Source organism: Amblyomma americanum, unplaced genomic scaffold, assembly GCF_052857255.1.
Source record: "Amblyomma americanum isolate KBUSLIRL-KWMA unplaced genomic scaffold, ASM5285725v1 scaffold_428, whole genome shotgun sequence".
In the NCBI taxonomy this organism is placed as follows: domain Eukaryota; kingdom Metazoa; phylum Arthropoda; class Arachnida; order Ixodida; family Ixodidae; genus Amblyomma; species Amblyomma americanum.
The window spans coordinates 55446-70679 of record NW_027526899.1 but is presented as its reverse complement, the minus strand read 5'-3'; the positions used below and the strand labels follow the sequence as shown (position 1 = coordinate 70679).

At 43.2% G+C, this 15234-nt stretch overlaps 1 protein-coding gene across 1 annotated transcript in view; it reads right to left on the bottom strand.

The window, feature by feature from the left end:
* Positions 1-7683, bottom strand: part of LOC144112601 (uncharacterized) — a 61626-nt gene extending 53943 nt beyond the window's left edge. Inside the window, exons 1-2 of the mRNA XM_077645398.1 lie at positions 7620-7683; positions 1484-2045 (exon numbers count right to left, since the gene is read on the bottom strand). Coding sequence (XP_077501524.1) covers positions 1484-2037 — 554 coding nt within the window. The 5' untranslated portion in view covers positions 2038-2045; positions 7620-7683. The remainder of the gene's footprint in view (positions 1-1483; positions 2046-7619) is intronic.
* Positions 7684-15234: the final 7551 nt, after the last annotated feature.

The window sequence follows — 15234 nt, the reverse complement described above, 5'->3', positions numbered from 1 at the left end:
ACTCAGAGTAGTAATCGTGCAGGCACAGAGCTGACTAATGCAGCTAGTGACACCAGAAATCATGGGGAGGGCTAAAACTTGCACAGATGGGAAACCAAAGAGTACCAATGCTTTTGAGTTTTAATGTACAGAGCACAAATAAGGAAATAAGCACTGCAAACAGCAAGAATGCCGAGACGACATTTGGCAGCAGGTGTAACAAAACACTCATACAAAGGAACCAAGAACACACAAGAAATAAAATGTAAACAGAAAACATGCTGAAAGAGTTCTCGATGCTACGAAGTGATTGTTTCTACAAGCACATCAGCTGAACAGCCTATGATGATTCACAGCAATTACAGAAACACTGACATCAGTGGTGACAAACCATATAGCCTTCTTGTCATAAACACCCAATGAAAATATGACAAGGCTAGCTTCAGTAACACAAACACCTTACGAAGAAGCTAACTCAAAGCACAATTCCAGCACAACTGCTATTCTGACAAAAAGGCTGAGAATAGGCTGCAATATTCCACAAAATATGCCATTTGCACGCAGCACAGAAAGAGCAATCTGACAAGTGACACCAGTGCAGTGAAACTTTTTCGTGCTTTTGGTTAAAAAGATTAGTTCTTAAAGCCTAAAAACTGAAGCAAGCCATGCAATCTTTTGTTCTCTTCTCTCATACATTCTGCTAGCACTACCAGAGTGCCACACTGAAAAAACAACACAGCAGATTTTCTTTTGACGTTATGTCAATAGAGCTGCTTCAATAGGAATCCGTAAAGTGATAAAACATCTAAGCAACACAAGTGTGCTGAGGGGAATAAATTTCAATAAACAATCAGGCCACATTTTCTTCTGATCTTCATTGAAAAGCTGAGAACACGAGGTATAAATCCTGGACACATTATCACTGAAAACCTTTCTTTAATGGGAAGTGATGTCATCCCTATGTGTCACAATTTCCTCTAGTCCACAGAAGTCTGGAAGCATAGTAGGCTAGTGGTTCCAAAAAAAACATACGAAATAGTCCAGTGCCAGTGTAGTGTCAGCATTAAAAATTAACCAATGCTTGCAAATTAAACTAACTACGGACATAGAGTATCATTTGGTTTATGGAGTTTAACATCCCAAAGCGACTCAGGCTACGAACGACGCCGCAGCGAAGACTCCGGTAGCTTCGACTGCCTGGGGTCCTTTAAACGTGCACCGACATCGCACAATACGCATGCCTTCAACATTTCGGGTCCATTGAAATGCGGCCGTCATAGCCAGGATCAAACCCTGGTCTTTCGGGACAGCAGTCGAGCACCATGACAGCATAGCACGCTTCTCATAGGTCACCCAGATAGCATGCTGTTATCTGGTTACAACAGGATAGCTACCAAAACGCGTTCCAAAGGGCATCATGGAACACTGCTATTCCTTCAGTGTCTTGTCTCTTTGTGGTGTTTTAACTTCGACTTAACTGAGAACGCCTTTGAGCACAAGTCACAATGGTTTTTCACCCTTGTGCGACCGCACATGTGCCACAAGGGATGCCTTTTGTGCAAAGGCCATGGGGCACAGCTGACACTGGAATGGCTTCTCACCAGTGTGGATGCGGACGTGTGTTACGAGGTGGCCCTTTTCTACAAATGCACTGCCACAGTGGTCACAACGGTATGGACGATCACCCGTATGCATGCGCTGGTGTCTGTCCAAATTGCTCTTTATTGAAAATGTGCTGCCACAGTGGTCACAACGGTATGGACGATCACCCGTATGGGTACGCAGGTGTCTGACCAGGCTGCCCCTAGAAACGAATGCGCTATCACAGTAACTGCAACGATACGGGCGGTCGCCTGCGTGGGTGCGAATGTGCTCCACCAGGTGTGATCTCTGCTTGAAAATGTTGCCGCAGTGGGTGCACTGGTGAATCTGCTTGCCTGTGGGCTTGTCCCGGTGAGTACTCATGCTTGTACTAATGAATGGCACACTGTAGTTGACAGGGCACTTTTCATCAGGTGGAATTTCTCCAGGAAACACGCCAACGTTGTGGTCTGCCATGACTGATCCTGCATTTCAAAACCAGAGCACTTTCATTAAAACCTAGGGCCCAAGATGCCAGAGCTTGTTTATGACAAGGAAACAAAAGCCAAATTTAGTATCAAGTCATATCTTATTTTCCAGCAAACATCTGGATGCAGAGTTTGGGCCCTTCAGTCGAGCAGAACTGTCCAGTGGAAGTAAATCTTCCAACTTCTTGGATATATGTAAGGAACATGGCAAAGAAATAATTCCCACCAACCCAAATGCGCAAATATTAGTAGTCTGCAAATATTTAAATATTGAATATAAATAAAAGATGTTATGAAATATTAATAAGCAAACATTGCCCGGAGTTCTTTTTCAAAAAAGTTCAGGCCTTTGCAACCAAAATATAAAACACTATACTGACTCAACACTGTACAAAATATGATGGTGTGCACAGAAATGTATAGTGTTTTATTAGACAGCATTAACCGAGTGTTTTAATAATTTCTGGATGATTTCCAGCTCTGAACTTTTTATATGTAAAAGAGGAGAGATGAAAGTTAGACCGTAAAAAAAAAAATTGAATTTTTAAAATGAAAATCGCCGCTTTTTGACAAACATGTCCCCTTAATAATATGCAACAGGTGATGTGATCATGCAATATGAGTAACAAAATGAAATCAGTGAATTCATATGATCCAACAATTGAAGGTAACATTATGGGTAGCAAAACCTCATTAATTCCAATTTCGAGGGACTGGAAGAAATTACCGATTTATTCAAAGGTTGAGTTATAAAATGCCCCCTTCCACATCACTGACAAAAAAAATGCAGTGAAGCCTTGCAACGAAGCTCAATGTGCAAACAGTGATAAGCCTGTGACAACTGTGCAGTTTCGGTGTACTGGAAGAACAAGAGACACAGTGTCTCTCTAATATAATCACAAATCAGTTTTCGTTAATCATATTCATAATATGTTAAGTTGTAGAAATATTTTGCACCTATTGTTAGGTATATTTCGTGAATATTTTCTGGATGCACTAACTGCTAGGGCCTAATGCATCCAATTTGTTGGTCCAGTTGGATTTAGCGAGGTTGATTGGTTGGTTGGATAAAAACACGACTGGAACCGATTGGAAGATCCAACTAAAACCAGTTGGAATGTCCAATCAGTTCCAACGGAAATTTCCATAGCTTTTTTTTTTTACTGTTGCTACAGTAGCAGGGGGCAGTAGAAAGTTAGGTAGGCTGATGAGATTCAGCAGCTTGCAGATATATCAAGGGCACAGCCGGCAAAGGAGAGGGTTAATTCGAGAGACATGGGAGAGGCCTTTGGCCTGCAGTGGGCGTAGTCAGGCTGCTGCTGGTGATGAAAAGATGTGTTCTCAATCTATGATTGTTTGAAGCAGGTGGTTACCCATCATGTTCTCAGTTCATGTGATGTGACCAACCCACTAGCAGAATTTTGCCTGATGTCCAAGCCAATCAGTGCCCGTATGATAACGGTCCACCCGATGAAGGACAGAAACAAATTCCATTGCACAGTTTACCTGACAGACACCTTAAACTTAATATTCGGATAATTTGGCAATATTTTGGTTTTGCCATGAATGGATTAACGAAAGTCAGCATAGTATTCGATTTCTGCTAAGTATTTCAAAATTTTCCAACATTCAAAAACTGTTAGATACTAATTTCTTGAACTGAATACAAACCGAATAACAAACATATTATATTTATAATAGAAATTTCAAATATTTACACAACCATTTCTATTTGCAATATCTACAGCTTCTCATATGTCTGTACCATGACTTAACTTCAAGGCCTCAAACTCATTCCTGTCACAAGATGAGTAACTATCTAAACAAATCACAATTTAGGCCTTTAGAGGACTAAAGGTAGCAAAACAAGCAAATGAAAGCACACAAAAAGGCTGTGGTTATGGTCTGGTTAAACCTGAAGTGACGTGATATCTACAGCTGGCCGAGTGGAACTGGCTCAGTCGCATTGCAAAGTCAGTCCTTCGCTGCTCCGTTTCACTGGACACCAGACACCAAATATAATGTGCATATAAAAACGAACTGTGACTGGAGGGATTAAAGATAGCATAGTTGTGAAGCGAAATTTCCTTCTTTGAATTCTCCCTACAGTTGGCATTTGAGCCAGCAAAAAGCTCATGGTTACTAGCAGACCGTAAGAGTGCAAAACCCTCTCATCTCAAAGCTGGTTCATACTTTGTCACATATGAAACTAACATACACATTGTAATAGAAATAAGCACGGTTCCATGTTAACACACAAAATTTAATAAAAATGCATCTAAAGATAAGAATGCAACACTTCATTACACAAGCAGACACATATTGCCACAAACCAAGAAATGAAATAAATGTCAAGGTTTGTGTTAAACGCATGTAGGAATAGATATTACTTAGCCAGCTAGTGTCAGCAATGGTATACACATGAAAAATATCAACAGACTTCTATGTCCAAACACAACAAAGCAGATCATATTGCAAACATTGAATTAGCAACCAATTATGGCTTTCAGGTAAAACAGAACAGGTTAAAATTCAACACCGAATATCTGGCTGAGCAGCAATAAAAGCTGTTACTGCAGCTTTGGTAGAGATGCTCTGATCATAAAGCCTCAACCATGGCTACAGGAAAAAAACAAGAAACAGCAGAGAAAATAAACAAAATAATGAGAAATGCACACGCATGTCACTGTAACACGAAAACCAAGGCGAGACATTTCGAAAAATCAAAGGCCCTTAAGCACCAGAAGCGAGATCTCAAGGATGGTTGACCAAAGGCACATGCATTCAATGGCTACTCACTGCACAGCATGTATTTCTTTTACTGCACCTTAATCTTTCAGCAAATATCTTGAAAGATTATGGGAAAAAATGTTCTGCTTGCATTGTGCTCCATCAAATGACAACAAGGTGACCTGCATACGTATACCCTTCTTTATGCTTAGACCATGTTGCCCATGGTATCTTAAACAATAACCATCGTTGATGTCCCAGTATCTGTGCTCTCGATAGAAGGGGCATCATGCACCCCATTTGTCCATATACACCACGCACTGAGGTCTGTAAACAAGCTATTTTACAAACTATGAACATCAGGCCATTGAGCCTATGAGGATAGGTATTGAAGATTTCTTCCTGTGGTAGCATATACCCCTTGGCTCGATATCAGCCTGCAAAATTAAGCAGAGAAAAACAGTGGAAGTAAAATACAAACTGCAGTGCCACGAGAAGAGATGTTTGAACACTTGCTTTAGAAATGACTGTACAACAAAAGACAAAAAAATTACTCTGAACTAACCATTAGTTCTCGACGCAAAAAGATAGGAAAGATAATGGACAAGAAAAAAAAGTACTATAGGCATCTTGCTTATATGCCTACGTAGGTTTGAACATGAAATTTGCTGTATGCTTTAGTGCCATGCCACATAAGGTATCTTCTACAATGTTTGTAATTTAAGCCTTGGTGACTGGGCATGCTGGATTTGAAGACTGATTTGGTTTGCCTGCAGAGTTTCACCCCTTTGGATCACTGAATATGCTCTTCTACAGAATGTGAGCAATAAGCTATATGCATTTGCATACAGCTTGACCGCAGTTGATTTCAAAACATTCTTCCGCAAGCATCTTGTCTTCTCAGCATTGATTATAATGCTGCAAAATAAAGAACAGCAAATTAGCTCATGCAGAAGCAAAGCTTCAAAGCCATAGCAGCATTCTTTGTATGCATGCTTTGTGTATTCCAATACTCAAGTTCCTATTGAACTTGGAAGGAGAAGGGATCTGGCTGTACTCATAGTGCAAAAAAGACAAGGCCTGATGTACTGTGTTTTGTGTGCAAACCCCAGACAATGATTGCCCAGGATGCATTTGAACGGCCAAGAACACTGAAACACTTGGAAATGTTAATGTTCGCAAGAGTTGTTCAGAAAGGTGCATTGCCGACAGCAGGCGCTTCTTGGCTTGTCCGCACTGTCTTGTAAAATAGGCAGAGCAAAGCAGCATAAGCCTCACACGATGCCGCAAGCAGAGCTGCTTCCAGTATAAACAATGATAATATCTTAGTCATGTCCAATAGAAGTGGTAGAAGCATATTTCTTGTGGCATAATAGTGGATAACAAAACAAATTCATTAAGTAGAAAGGAACTCTTCACTTTCAAAACCGCTCAGTGGTAGACTGTAACCTGTGCCCACTCTTAACGTTTTTCACTGTCAAGACCTGATTGGTGCTGCAAGTAGGGACTGCTGACAATAAAGCATTACCGAAACGACACTCATGGTACACACTGCATCAGACGGTTGTTCCTCAAAGTCACGCCACTCTATTGAATTCTGCTCTGCAGTCCCTATGCTTCCTGATCTAGAGTTCAAGCACACGCACAGTAACCTAACTCATGCAGATATTTACAGGACAGATTTGAAGTGTAGAAGCATGCATTTAAAAAAAAAAATTCTCCAACATTCCCCATCTCCAGGGGAGAACATAACAGTGATATCCTAACCAAAGTCCCTTAGCAGCCACTTAAATCACTGGACAGCTGCCGTTCATACATCCAACACGAGTGCTTAATGACTGGAATGTTCGAGTAGTGCCACTTCACGGTGCACAACTTGCTTGGTTTACCTAGAAAGAAGTCAAGTGCAATGCCAACTGCAACAATGCCAGCGAAGAGACTCATTTCTCATTGTGCACGAAAATAAAGAGCACCGGCAGCTAGAAAGAAGGCCCTTAATTGAATCCCCTGCACGGTGGTTGTTCTGCCTTTCCAGTCATAAGTGGTTCACCGTTCCTTCTGCCACATGAATCAGTGGTGAGGCCAATACAGTACTTTAGTTGAATGCAGTAAAACTGCTAAGGCACCAGCATGAAAACAACAAACAATACAGGAGCCCTTGCAGTCTTACCGGAAACAGGAAACAGCTCCATTGTCTTTAAAGTGAGAGTGCATACACTGGAGGAAAGATACACAGGTAGAAAGGACGCACTCACTGTTAGGCCAATGAGGCCATTTTGTTGCCCCCTCAACACGTTTGTTGCAAGAAGGGAATGCCTTTGAGTGGCACCCCTAGTTTTAAAGCAAGAGGTTTCTTTGCTAGAGCGTTGGTACTTACCTGATGCCAGCAACTAAGCTGTAAAAGAACTCATAAGGAATTAGAGAAGTGGATGCACCTTGTGACCAAATTAAAAGGTACAAAACACCGGTAGCAGACCGACAGAGCCCCAGTGTGGGGTAAGGCCCAAAAAAAACCAATTTTTATCCAATTCACCTGCAACCTATACACTACCGTAGCGCATATGTTCATTCCTGAATTCGCTCTGCAGTGTCATCAGGATTGGTATTAAACCAATTCATGTAAGCCAAGTATCTGTTTGTGTGCACCACATTATGTCCCCCAACACAATAACTTAAGCCAAAATTTCAGCCTGCCTAGAGCAAAAACTGGTAATGGCGCAAGAAACGGGGACACAGAAGGCACACAAAAGACAAGACTGACGCCAACTCAGACTTGAGTATCTTGCAGACGCGCATGATGTGCCCCCAAGATGGCTGCAGAACACCGAATAATGACTGAACCTCCAAAGGAACTATTTTCCGTTTCAAGCAGTAGGAGACCACTCGAGACTGGCACGTTGAGACGGCAATCTGGTTGAGACACGTAATGGCAGGTTTGGTGCGGAAGCTTCGAAAGAGGAAAGGGCCCATTGTAGGAGAAATAGGGTCAAGTAAAACTCTAGTTTGGGCGAGTTGGTTCATGTTGAAAGAAACAACAAGTTCTACTAGCAACAAGTTCTACTAGCAAAGCAAGCAGATCTGCAGCACCACCAGAGAAAGCTTGAAAAAGGTACTTTCTTTAGGTGTCATCACATTAATACAAAAAACACAGCCTGGCTTGAACTAGAATGACACATTTTGAGTGACAATTACATTACCTTTCAGTGTTTGACAAAACCAGTAAAAAAAGGTAACAGTTTATTTGCATTGAACAGAAAAATGTAGCCCATGGCAACTTAAATGTGTAATACAAAACACAAGGAAAAGAATTCCACCTACAGAGCATGGAAAGACAGACACTCTTAATAAGACCGACAGCTTAATTTTAGGCTTCAATACTTTTTCACCACAACAAAAAGCTTACTGTCTAAGGTGTTCGACTCCACAATGGTTTTGTGACAAATGCGATAAAAAGTTTTTACCAGGAATTTTTCAAACAGTCAATGAGCCTGTTTCATGTGCCCCTATGCTGGAAACAATAATCAGTGAGCATGACGACAATCATGCACCAGAAAAAAATAATGAACTAAAGCTGACACAGTTACAGCCGTCAAATATTAATTAGGCAGTGATGGTAGAGCATAGCGACCATTTCAGTCTCCACACCCAGAGTTGTTATGTACAGTGATGTGTACCTCCTTGGAAATTTCAGTGGAACATGGCTACCATGTCAACCAAGAAATGTAAAGCACTGTGGCACCATCTAGGAATGAAAGTTGAAAGCACATCATTAGTGATGCAAAAATTGAAAACTGAAAAATGGTTTCTGAGGAAAGGAAATGCACAGTAATTGTCTCACTTATGTCATGGGCACCCAGATCACATCACAAGGGAAGGGCAGAATGTGGGAGTGAAAGAAGAAAGAGCTGCCATAGTCCTCTCCAGAATAATTTTGACCACTCGGCGATCTTTAATGTGCACTGACATTGCACAGTACATGGGCACTCCTGCCTTTCACCTCCATCGAAACGTGGCTGCCGCAGCCAGGTTCGAAACCAGGAACTTCGGCTCAGTAGCCGAGCGCCCTCACCACTAAGCCACCGTGGTGAAGGGAGCATTGCTCGAAAGGTGCATTGGAGAGAGCATAAATTATAATCAGATATGATGGACACATCTTGTCCAGAAATAAGTAATAGTTTACAGAGGTGTGGTCATGTTATGGGATATACCGATAACACCAAGGTTTCACCACGGGATGGTGCTTCAGTAGGTATGATGCGTTCTCATCGCGACAGGGCTAAAGGCCCCGTTCACCCAAAAATCAATTATCAGTGCTGCCGGCGTTGTGAGTGAAGTCACGGGCATGGGTCTGCCAGGCAGTCCCCAGAAAATAACCTAGGAGGCAGCTGGGCCACCTAGGTCATGTGACCTTATGGCATCATCACAACCTGCCCACTGGGTAGTGAGAAAACTGCATACCATGGCACATGGCAGCTAAATTAATTATTGGTCACTCGGAAGGCAGAGCTTAAGTGTCCCCTACAATTTATTCCTATGCCAATTTTACACTACAGATCCTTATTTCTCTAATTACAGTGCTTAAGTTTTACAATATGAACAGAGATCTTTTAATTCCCATCATACTCTCATGATATGTTTTGTTTTTGGTGAGTTGTCGGTTCGTTTAACACGTTGCTGCCAATGCTACGGATACAATTAAACGTGCCGAGAGAACACAAGAAAAATTACAACCAGCAGTGTTTACACAGAATATTTACAAACACTAATCCCAAAACAAAATAAAATAAAGCATATATCCTATTCAGTAGCAGCAGAGAAAATGCTTCTGCTCACAATGTATCACTCAATATTTGATTACAACTGTGAAACTCTTAAAGGGGCCATGACATGGTCGTTCTTCATATTGCAGCTTTATGCTTCAGTAACTAATACAAGAGCTTATGATTCAGTTTCTGAAATTTGGCGTTAATAATAGTAACGCAGTTATTCTTCGGAATAGGTATAGGGTCCGGCTACACTAGGCCGATGGGGCGGCGATCGGCGGTCGGTTGGCTGGTCGGTATGCAAATGTCATCACTGACGCACTGGTCTGTCAAGCTATACCGACGACGACGCCAGCACGACAGACGACCCCGTATCGCAGTAGTGTAAGAGTGAACTTAGTGTGAACTGGCAGAGTGTGGTGGGGGACTAGCTGGTACGACATTATATAAACTTATGAATTTTATAACTTATTGTACCTGATGCTAGCCGCGGCGACATATGCGATGTGCGTGCACCAGCAAAGACGTGCTTTCATTTGGCGCCTGCGCATAGAACATATCAGCGAGGCAATTGAGCAACACGGGCAGAAAACGCCGCACGACGGTGCCGCTTGTCGCCGTCGCCTGGGCTTGTGCGGCCGAGTGAAAGCTTCCCGCCCGGTGAATAGACGGCCAAAAAAAAAAACTGCGCTTGTCCACCTTATCCTTATCGAAAAAAGCGAACCGAGCAGCTGCATTTCATAACTTCACACTTTCTTAGAATGGCCTGCTTACGAGCGAGGTGAGCAGGCATTGTTTTTTTAAAGGTGCGTCTCGGGCTCGATACGAGTGATGTGCCTGATGGATGCGGTGCAGTGGAGACACTGCAGCACCTGCTACTTCGCATGGCCATGTTCGCTGACGCTCGTCGCGATATGCTCGCAACTACAGGGTGCTGGGCATACTCCCGGACTCGCTCAAGACGCTGTTGTGGCCGCAGGGCAGTGCGCGCACCCGTGAGCAAGCCTTGGTGAGCCTCTGAGCATTTCTCGAACAGACGGGCTTGACATCCTGTCTATTTTGCGCCACGTAGTGACGCGCAGTGACCGAACCGAACCCTCCGCATGCACTACCTAGGACGAGAAACAGCTGGGAGCCCCAACCCAGCTGTTGTGTGCAGTGTTGTGCGCGCATTTTTATTTTTTCTTTCTTGACTGTACATGCGCACAACCTGGACAACTTTATTGTTACCCTTTGTAAATAGTGTCTCAATGACCACTCCCTATGTCATTTCTTGCTGTCGCCTCACTTCTTTCATCTCACTTCTTTATACAGCTGCCTGCTATCCTTTATTTCCGCTGCCCCAGCTCAGGTGCCATCAGCACAGTGATGGCAGATGCCAGGGTCACCAAAAATCTTTTAACTTCCATTTTTATTAATATTTTTAAAAAAGACTTACTACTACTTTCTTATTAATCAGTGGGGAACTCCTGCCAGATGCTTGAATTTTGGCCGACAGTGGACTGCCCGCCCCTTTCGTGACGAGGCCTAGTGGGTACGGAGGATTCGTGTGTGCGATTTCGGCGATTGCGGACAGCGAATTCGCAAGCTTTAGCATCTGAAAATAGCTGTCAAACGTAATTTTGGCCACAGAACCCTAAACGCAATGGCAGCCTACATCGCAGGGTGCAAGTACAATAAGGGGAAAGTGCCGATATGCGCTGAAGGCAGCCGGCAGCAGCCGTCGGCGTAGACTGTGGACAACAAATCTGGTTGTTTTCATTGATTCAAGTGATGTCCGAACGTATTTTTAGCTAAAGCGCTTTAAAATCAAATACTGACGACATAACAGGAAGCAGATACAATTTGCGGAAAGCGCCGGTCCTACGCGAAGCGTTTCCCAGGCAGGCGATATAGCATCAGCGGTGCTTATTGCAGTGTTATCATAGCGTGTAAATGAGTAAAACTACAATTTGTGAGCAATACTATGTAATATTTAAGGTAAGGAGAGCCCACCTTGCGTTTTATGCCAAGCAAACAAGCAGTAGTGTTTGCACACAGCTATGTAAACAACCCCAGCCCGGGGCTGCAGTTGTCGTGATCGTCGCATTCCTAGGCCACAATGTGCACGCACAGTAAACGCTAAATGATGTACTATTGTATTCAAGCGCTCATTTAGATGGTGGAGACTATTCATCGGCGCGGGCAGTGAAAGCATTCGAGTCGCTTAGGGTTTTGCAAGCGGCTTGGCACCTGCAAAAGGGTTTTACGAGCCGAAGGGAATGTATGTTCGACTTACAAATGCACACATGCAGGGAGCAAGTTGTCTCATTCGGTACTTTTCTCTGCTCCTTTCGTGCCTCAAGGTTACTCTAGTGCCACCTTGTGATGATTTGAGTTTAATTATCGAGCCGAAGAAAAGCGGATAAAAAATTGGGAGCCAGCTACAAAACGCAGCGGCTATCATGGCGCACATTGACGACGGCATGCACGACACATGCCGCTTTTCACATACAGGAGACCTTGACTGCTCAAAAAAAACTACACTCATAACATAAAAATAACATGTTTATGAGCGTAAATAATAAAGCAAGGGTCCACCGATTTCTCTTTCCTCAACAAACAGAAAAGGGGTGCCACGAGTAAGTCCGCTTTTTTAAGGATCACTCAGGTCGCGTACTAAGCTGAGGGCTACCAAAAAGAAAACACTGAAAATGCATTTTATTTCGATAAGCTATAAAAGAGAAAAATTCCGAGCGACCGCCGTGTCGGTGTGTATGCAAGCACCTCAACAGCACAACAGCACGCAGCAGACGACGCGGGATGGGTATGTCCCTGTGACGTGAGCAATCACAAGCTGCCAGACCAGCAAGCAGTTCGCTGAAGAAACGGCAAAAAATCATTTTAAAAAAATTTACCCCACAGAATCAACTGAAACTTGGGAGAATTTTAATTTAACAAGTTGAGAATTAAATGTAGTAAGCAGGGTATGTGTGAAAATAGGCTGTCATAGCCCCTTTAATGTAATTCCATCATGACATATAGTCTCATCAGAAGGTTCCAAGGATGTTGTTAAGCTAAAAAGAAAACCAGAAACAAACAGCAGTGAAACAAGTTGGAGCTTGATCCCGGTACATGAGCAAAGACAGGATATGAGAAATACTAAAGGGTCTAATGAATAAAAGGCGAGGTCAAGAACAGCCTTAGCACATGTAGCTGCCCATAATATCACGCACGGCATTTCTCAATCCCTGCCATGGCATTTTAGCCACGGTAATGCAATGCGAAGGCATGATAACCACTGGTCCTTAAAGGTAACAGTGGATTCCAAGACAAGGCAAGTGTAGCAAAGGTCGGCAGAAAGTTAGGTGGGTGGTTGAGATTAACATGTGTGCTGGCATACGGTGGCAGAAGCTGGCAAAGGACAGGGTGAATTGGAGAAGCATGGGAGAGGCATTTGCCCTGAAGTGGGTGCAATCAGGCTAATGACGATGATGAAGTAATCCTGCCCAAAGCGCCACCACACTTCTTGTTATGCACTAATCTTTGCGCATGCAAATCACTGAATATGCAACAATAAAGGATACGAGCAAAACATTGTGGGACAACGTAGTTGGCAGCAGCTGTTTTGGAGGACCTCCCTTAGAATTCCTGTATTCCTTTAACTCTCTCTGTTGGCCCTGATACCTGCAAAGTGAAGCAAAGCATAGTCACATATGCAGGTGAAAAGCCCCAAAGACACAAGGGCATTGTTCATCTGCAAACGCAGGTAACCGTGCATTGGAAAGGCATCATGAGGTAGTGCTAATGATGCAGGTGTGTGCATACACCACACATTACTGCATTTACAGATGTAAATTTACACGCCTTGAATATCAATGTACTCATAACAGAAAGGTCATTTCTCAACAGCTTGCGATTGTTGGCCTAGATTGGACTGTAAACTCAAGAACAAAGGCTAAAAAGTCTAATAAAACCCAAAATCCGTTCGCTCAGATGTTTACCTACTTTAAGAGCAAACGATGATAAAATGGCAGAACTATGTTGATTTCAAGAGCGGATTAGTGAAGTTAAGATGGCCTTGGGTAATAACAGTTCTTCACAGTCAAGTATGTACTAGAGGGTCCCTGGAATGACTCTGATGGTCACATTCTAATGCAACAGATCTGTAGAGATGATCTTTGTGAGTATTCGAATCAAATTTATAGGCTCTGTGTGAACCTTATAATTTACAAATAGATTTTTTAAATGTTTATCGCAGCAGCTCAGAACCGATTACGGCGACTGTTCACCACATATCCCCTACCTCAATGACGTTAAAGGGCAGTCTGGACAAGCCTACTGACGTCATCGGGCATGCTGAGAGAGCGTATGTGGGCGAGTGGGCAGGATGGGGTACAGAGGTAGAGTCCAAGCCTGTTTTTATTATCTTTTTTTTTCTGGAACATCGGCGTGTATGAGTTGAGGGATACGAAGTGGAGCACCATTTTTAATCACCGATACCTTCAGTTTTGGTTTGATCATAGAAGGTTGTGGCCAAGTACTACACCAGCGTGGCCAAATCCTGCTCTGGTGCGAGAATGCATTGTCGGTTCTGGTCACCGAGATCGGGCCGCACTCCAGGCCTGGTTATGCAATTCCATCGACACGCGGATTTTTTTTTTAGGATAGTGTTAATTGGAGAGACATGAGAGAGACCTTTGCCCTGCAGTGGGTGTAGTAAGGCTGGTGATGATGATGATGATGACCTTCAGTTTTAACGAAGGTGGCTTAAAAATATTTGCGGTGCGATGACGACTGATAGAATACCTATCACTGGTGCTTTTCTTAACCTCAGTATGTGTCATTTCATGGTCCCTTTAAGATGTAGAAATGCATTTGGTAGGAGACATGCATGATTTCTATGCCAAAAAGTTTTGTGGAATGCTGAAACTGCTTCCTTTTTACGCAACGGTTCGACAGGAACCAGTGGTTTGTGCTGCACATTTCTGAAGGACACCTGACCACAGAAGAGAATAGGGACAGTATACATTCAACACACACTAATTCACTCATTTGTTTCCCGAAGAGGCCCTCTGTCTAATCGTGCCTTGCTAGAACTCTTGCTTCTCATGCAGATGGCTCATAGTTCATGAGGGTTTAACGCCCGAAGAGACTCAGGCTATGAGGTACGCCGTAGTGAAGGGCTTCTGAAATTTCGACCACCTGGGGTTCTCTAACGTGCACTGACGTCGCACAGCACACGGGCCTCTATAATTTCGCCTCCATCGAAATTCAATTGCCGTGACCGGCATTGAACCCACGTCTTTTGGGTCAGCAGCCAAGCGCCATAGCCACTGAGCCACCGCGGCGGCTTGCTTCTCATGCAGAGGTTCAGCACATGCATGCACAGTGGGTTAATGCGCACAGATACAAAGAGCAGAATCAGCCTTCAACTAGCTCGAGACAAGTTACTCCAGACCAGAACTCAAATAATTCCAGGTGTTTCAACGAAGCACGTCACTAATTTAATAAAATGGGTTTTTTGAGATATAAAGATGGCTTCTGCAGCATAGAAATAGTGTTGATAGACATAAGAAAACAAGCGAAGCATGTTGGCTATGTCTACAGTGAAGCTTCGCCCCATTCAGGACCACCGCACGAAATTTCTCTATGACAAAAAAAATAGTCCGTAGTTAAAAGCTATCTTGTTACCTAAACAAGAAGCTAATCGC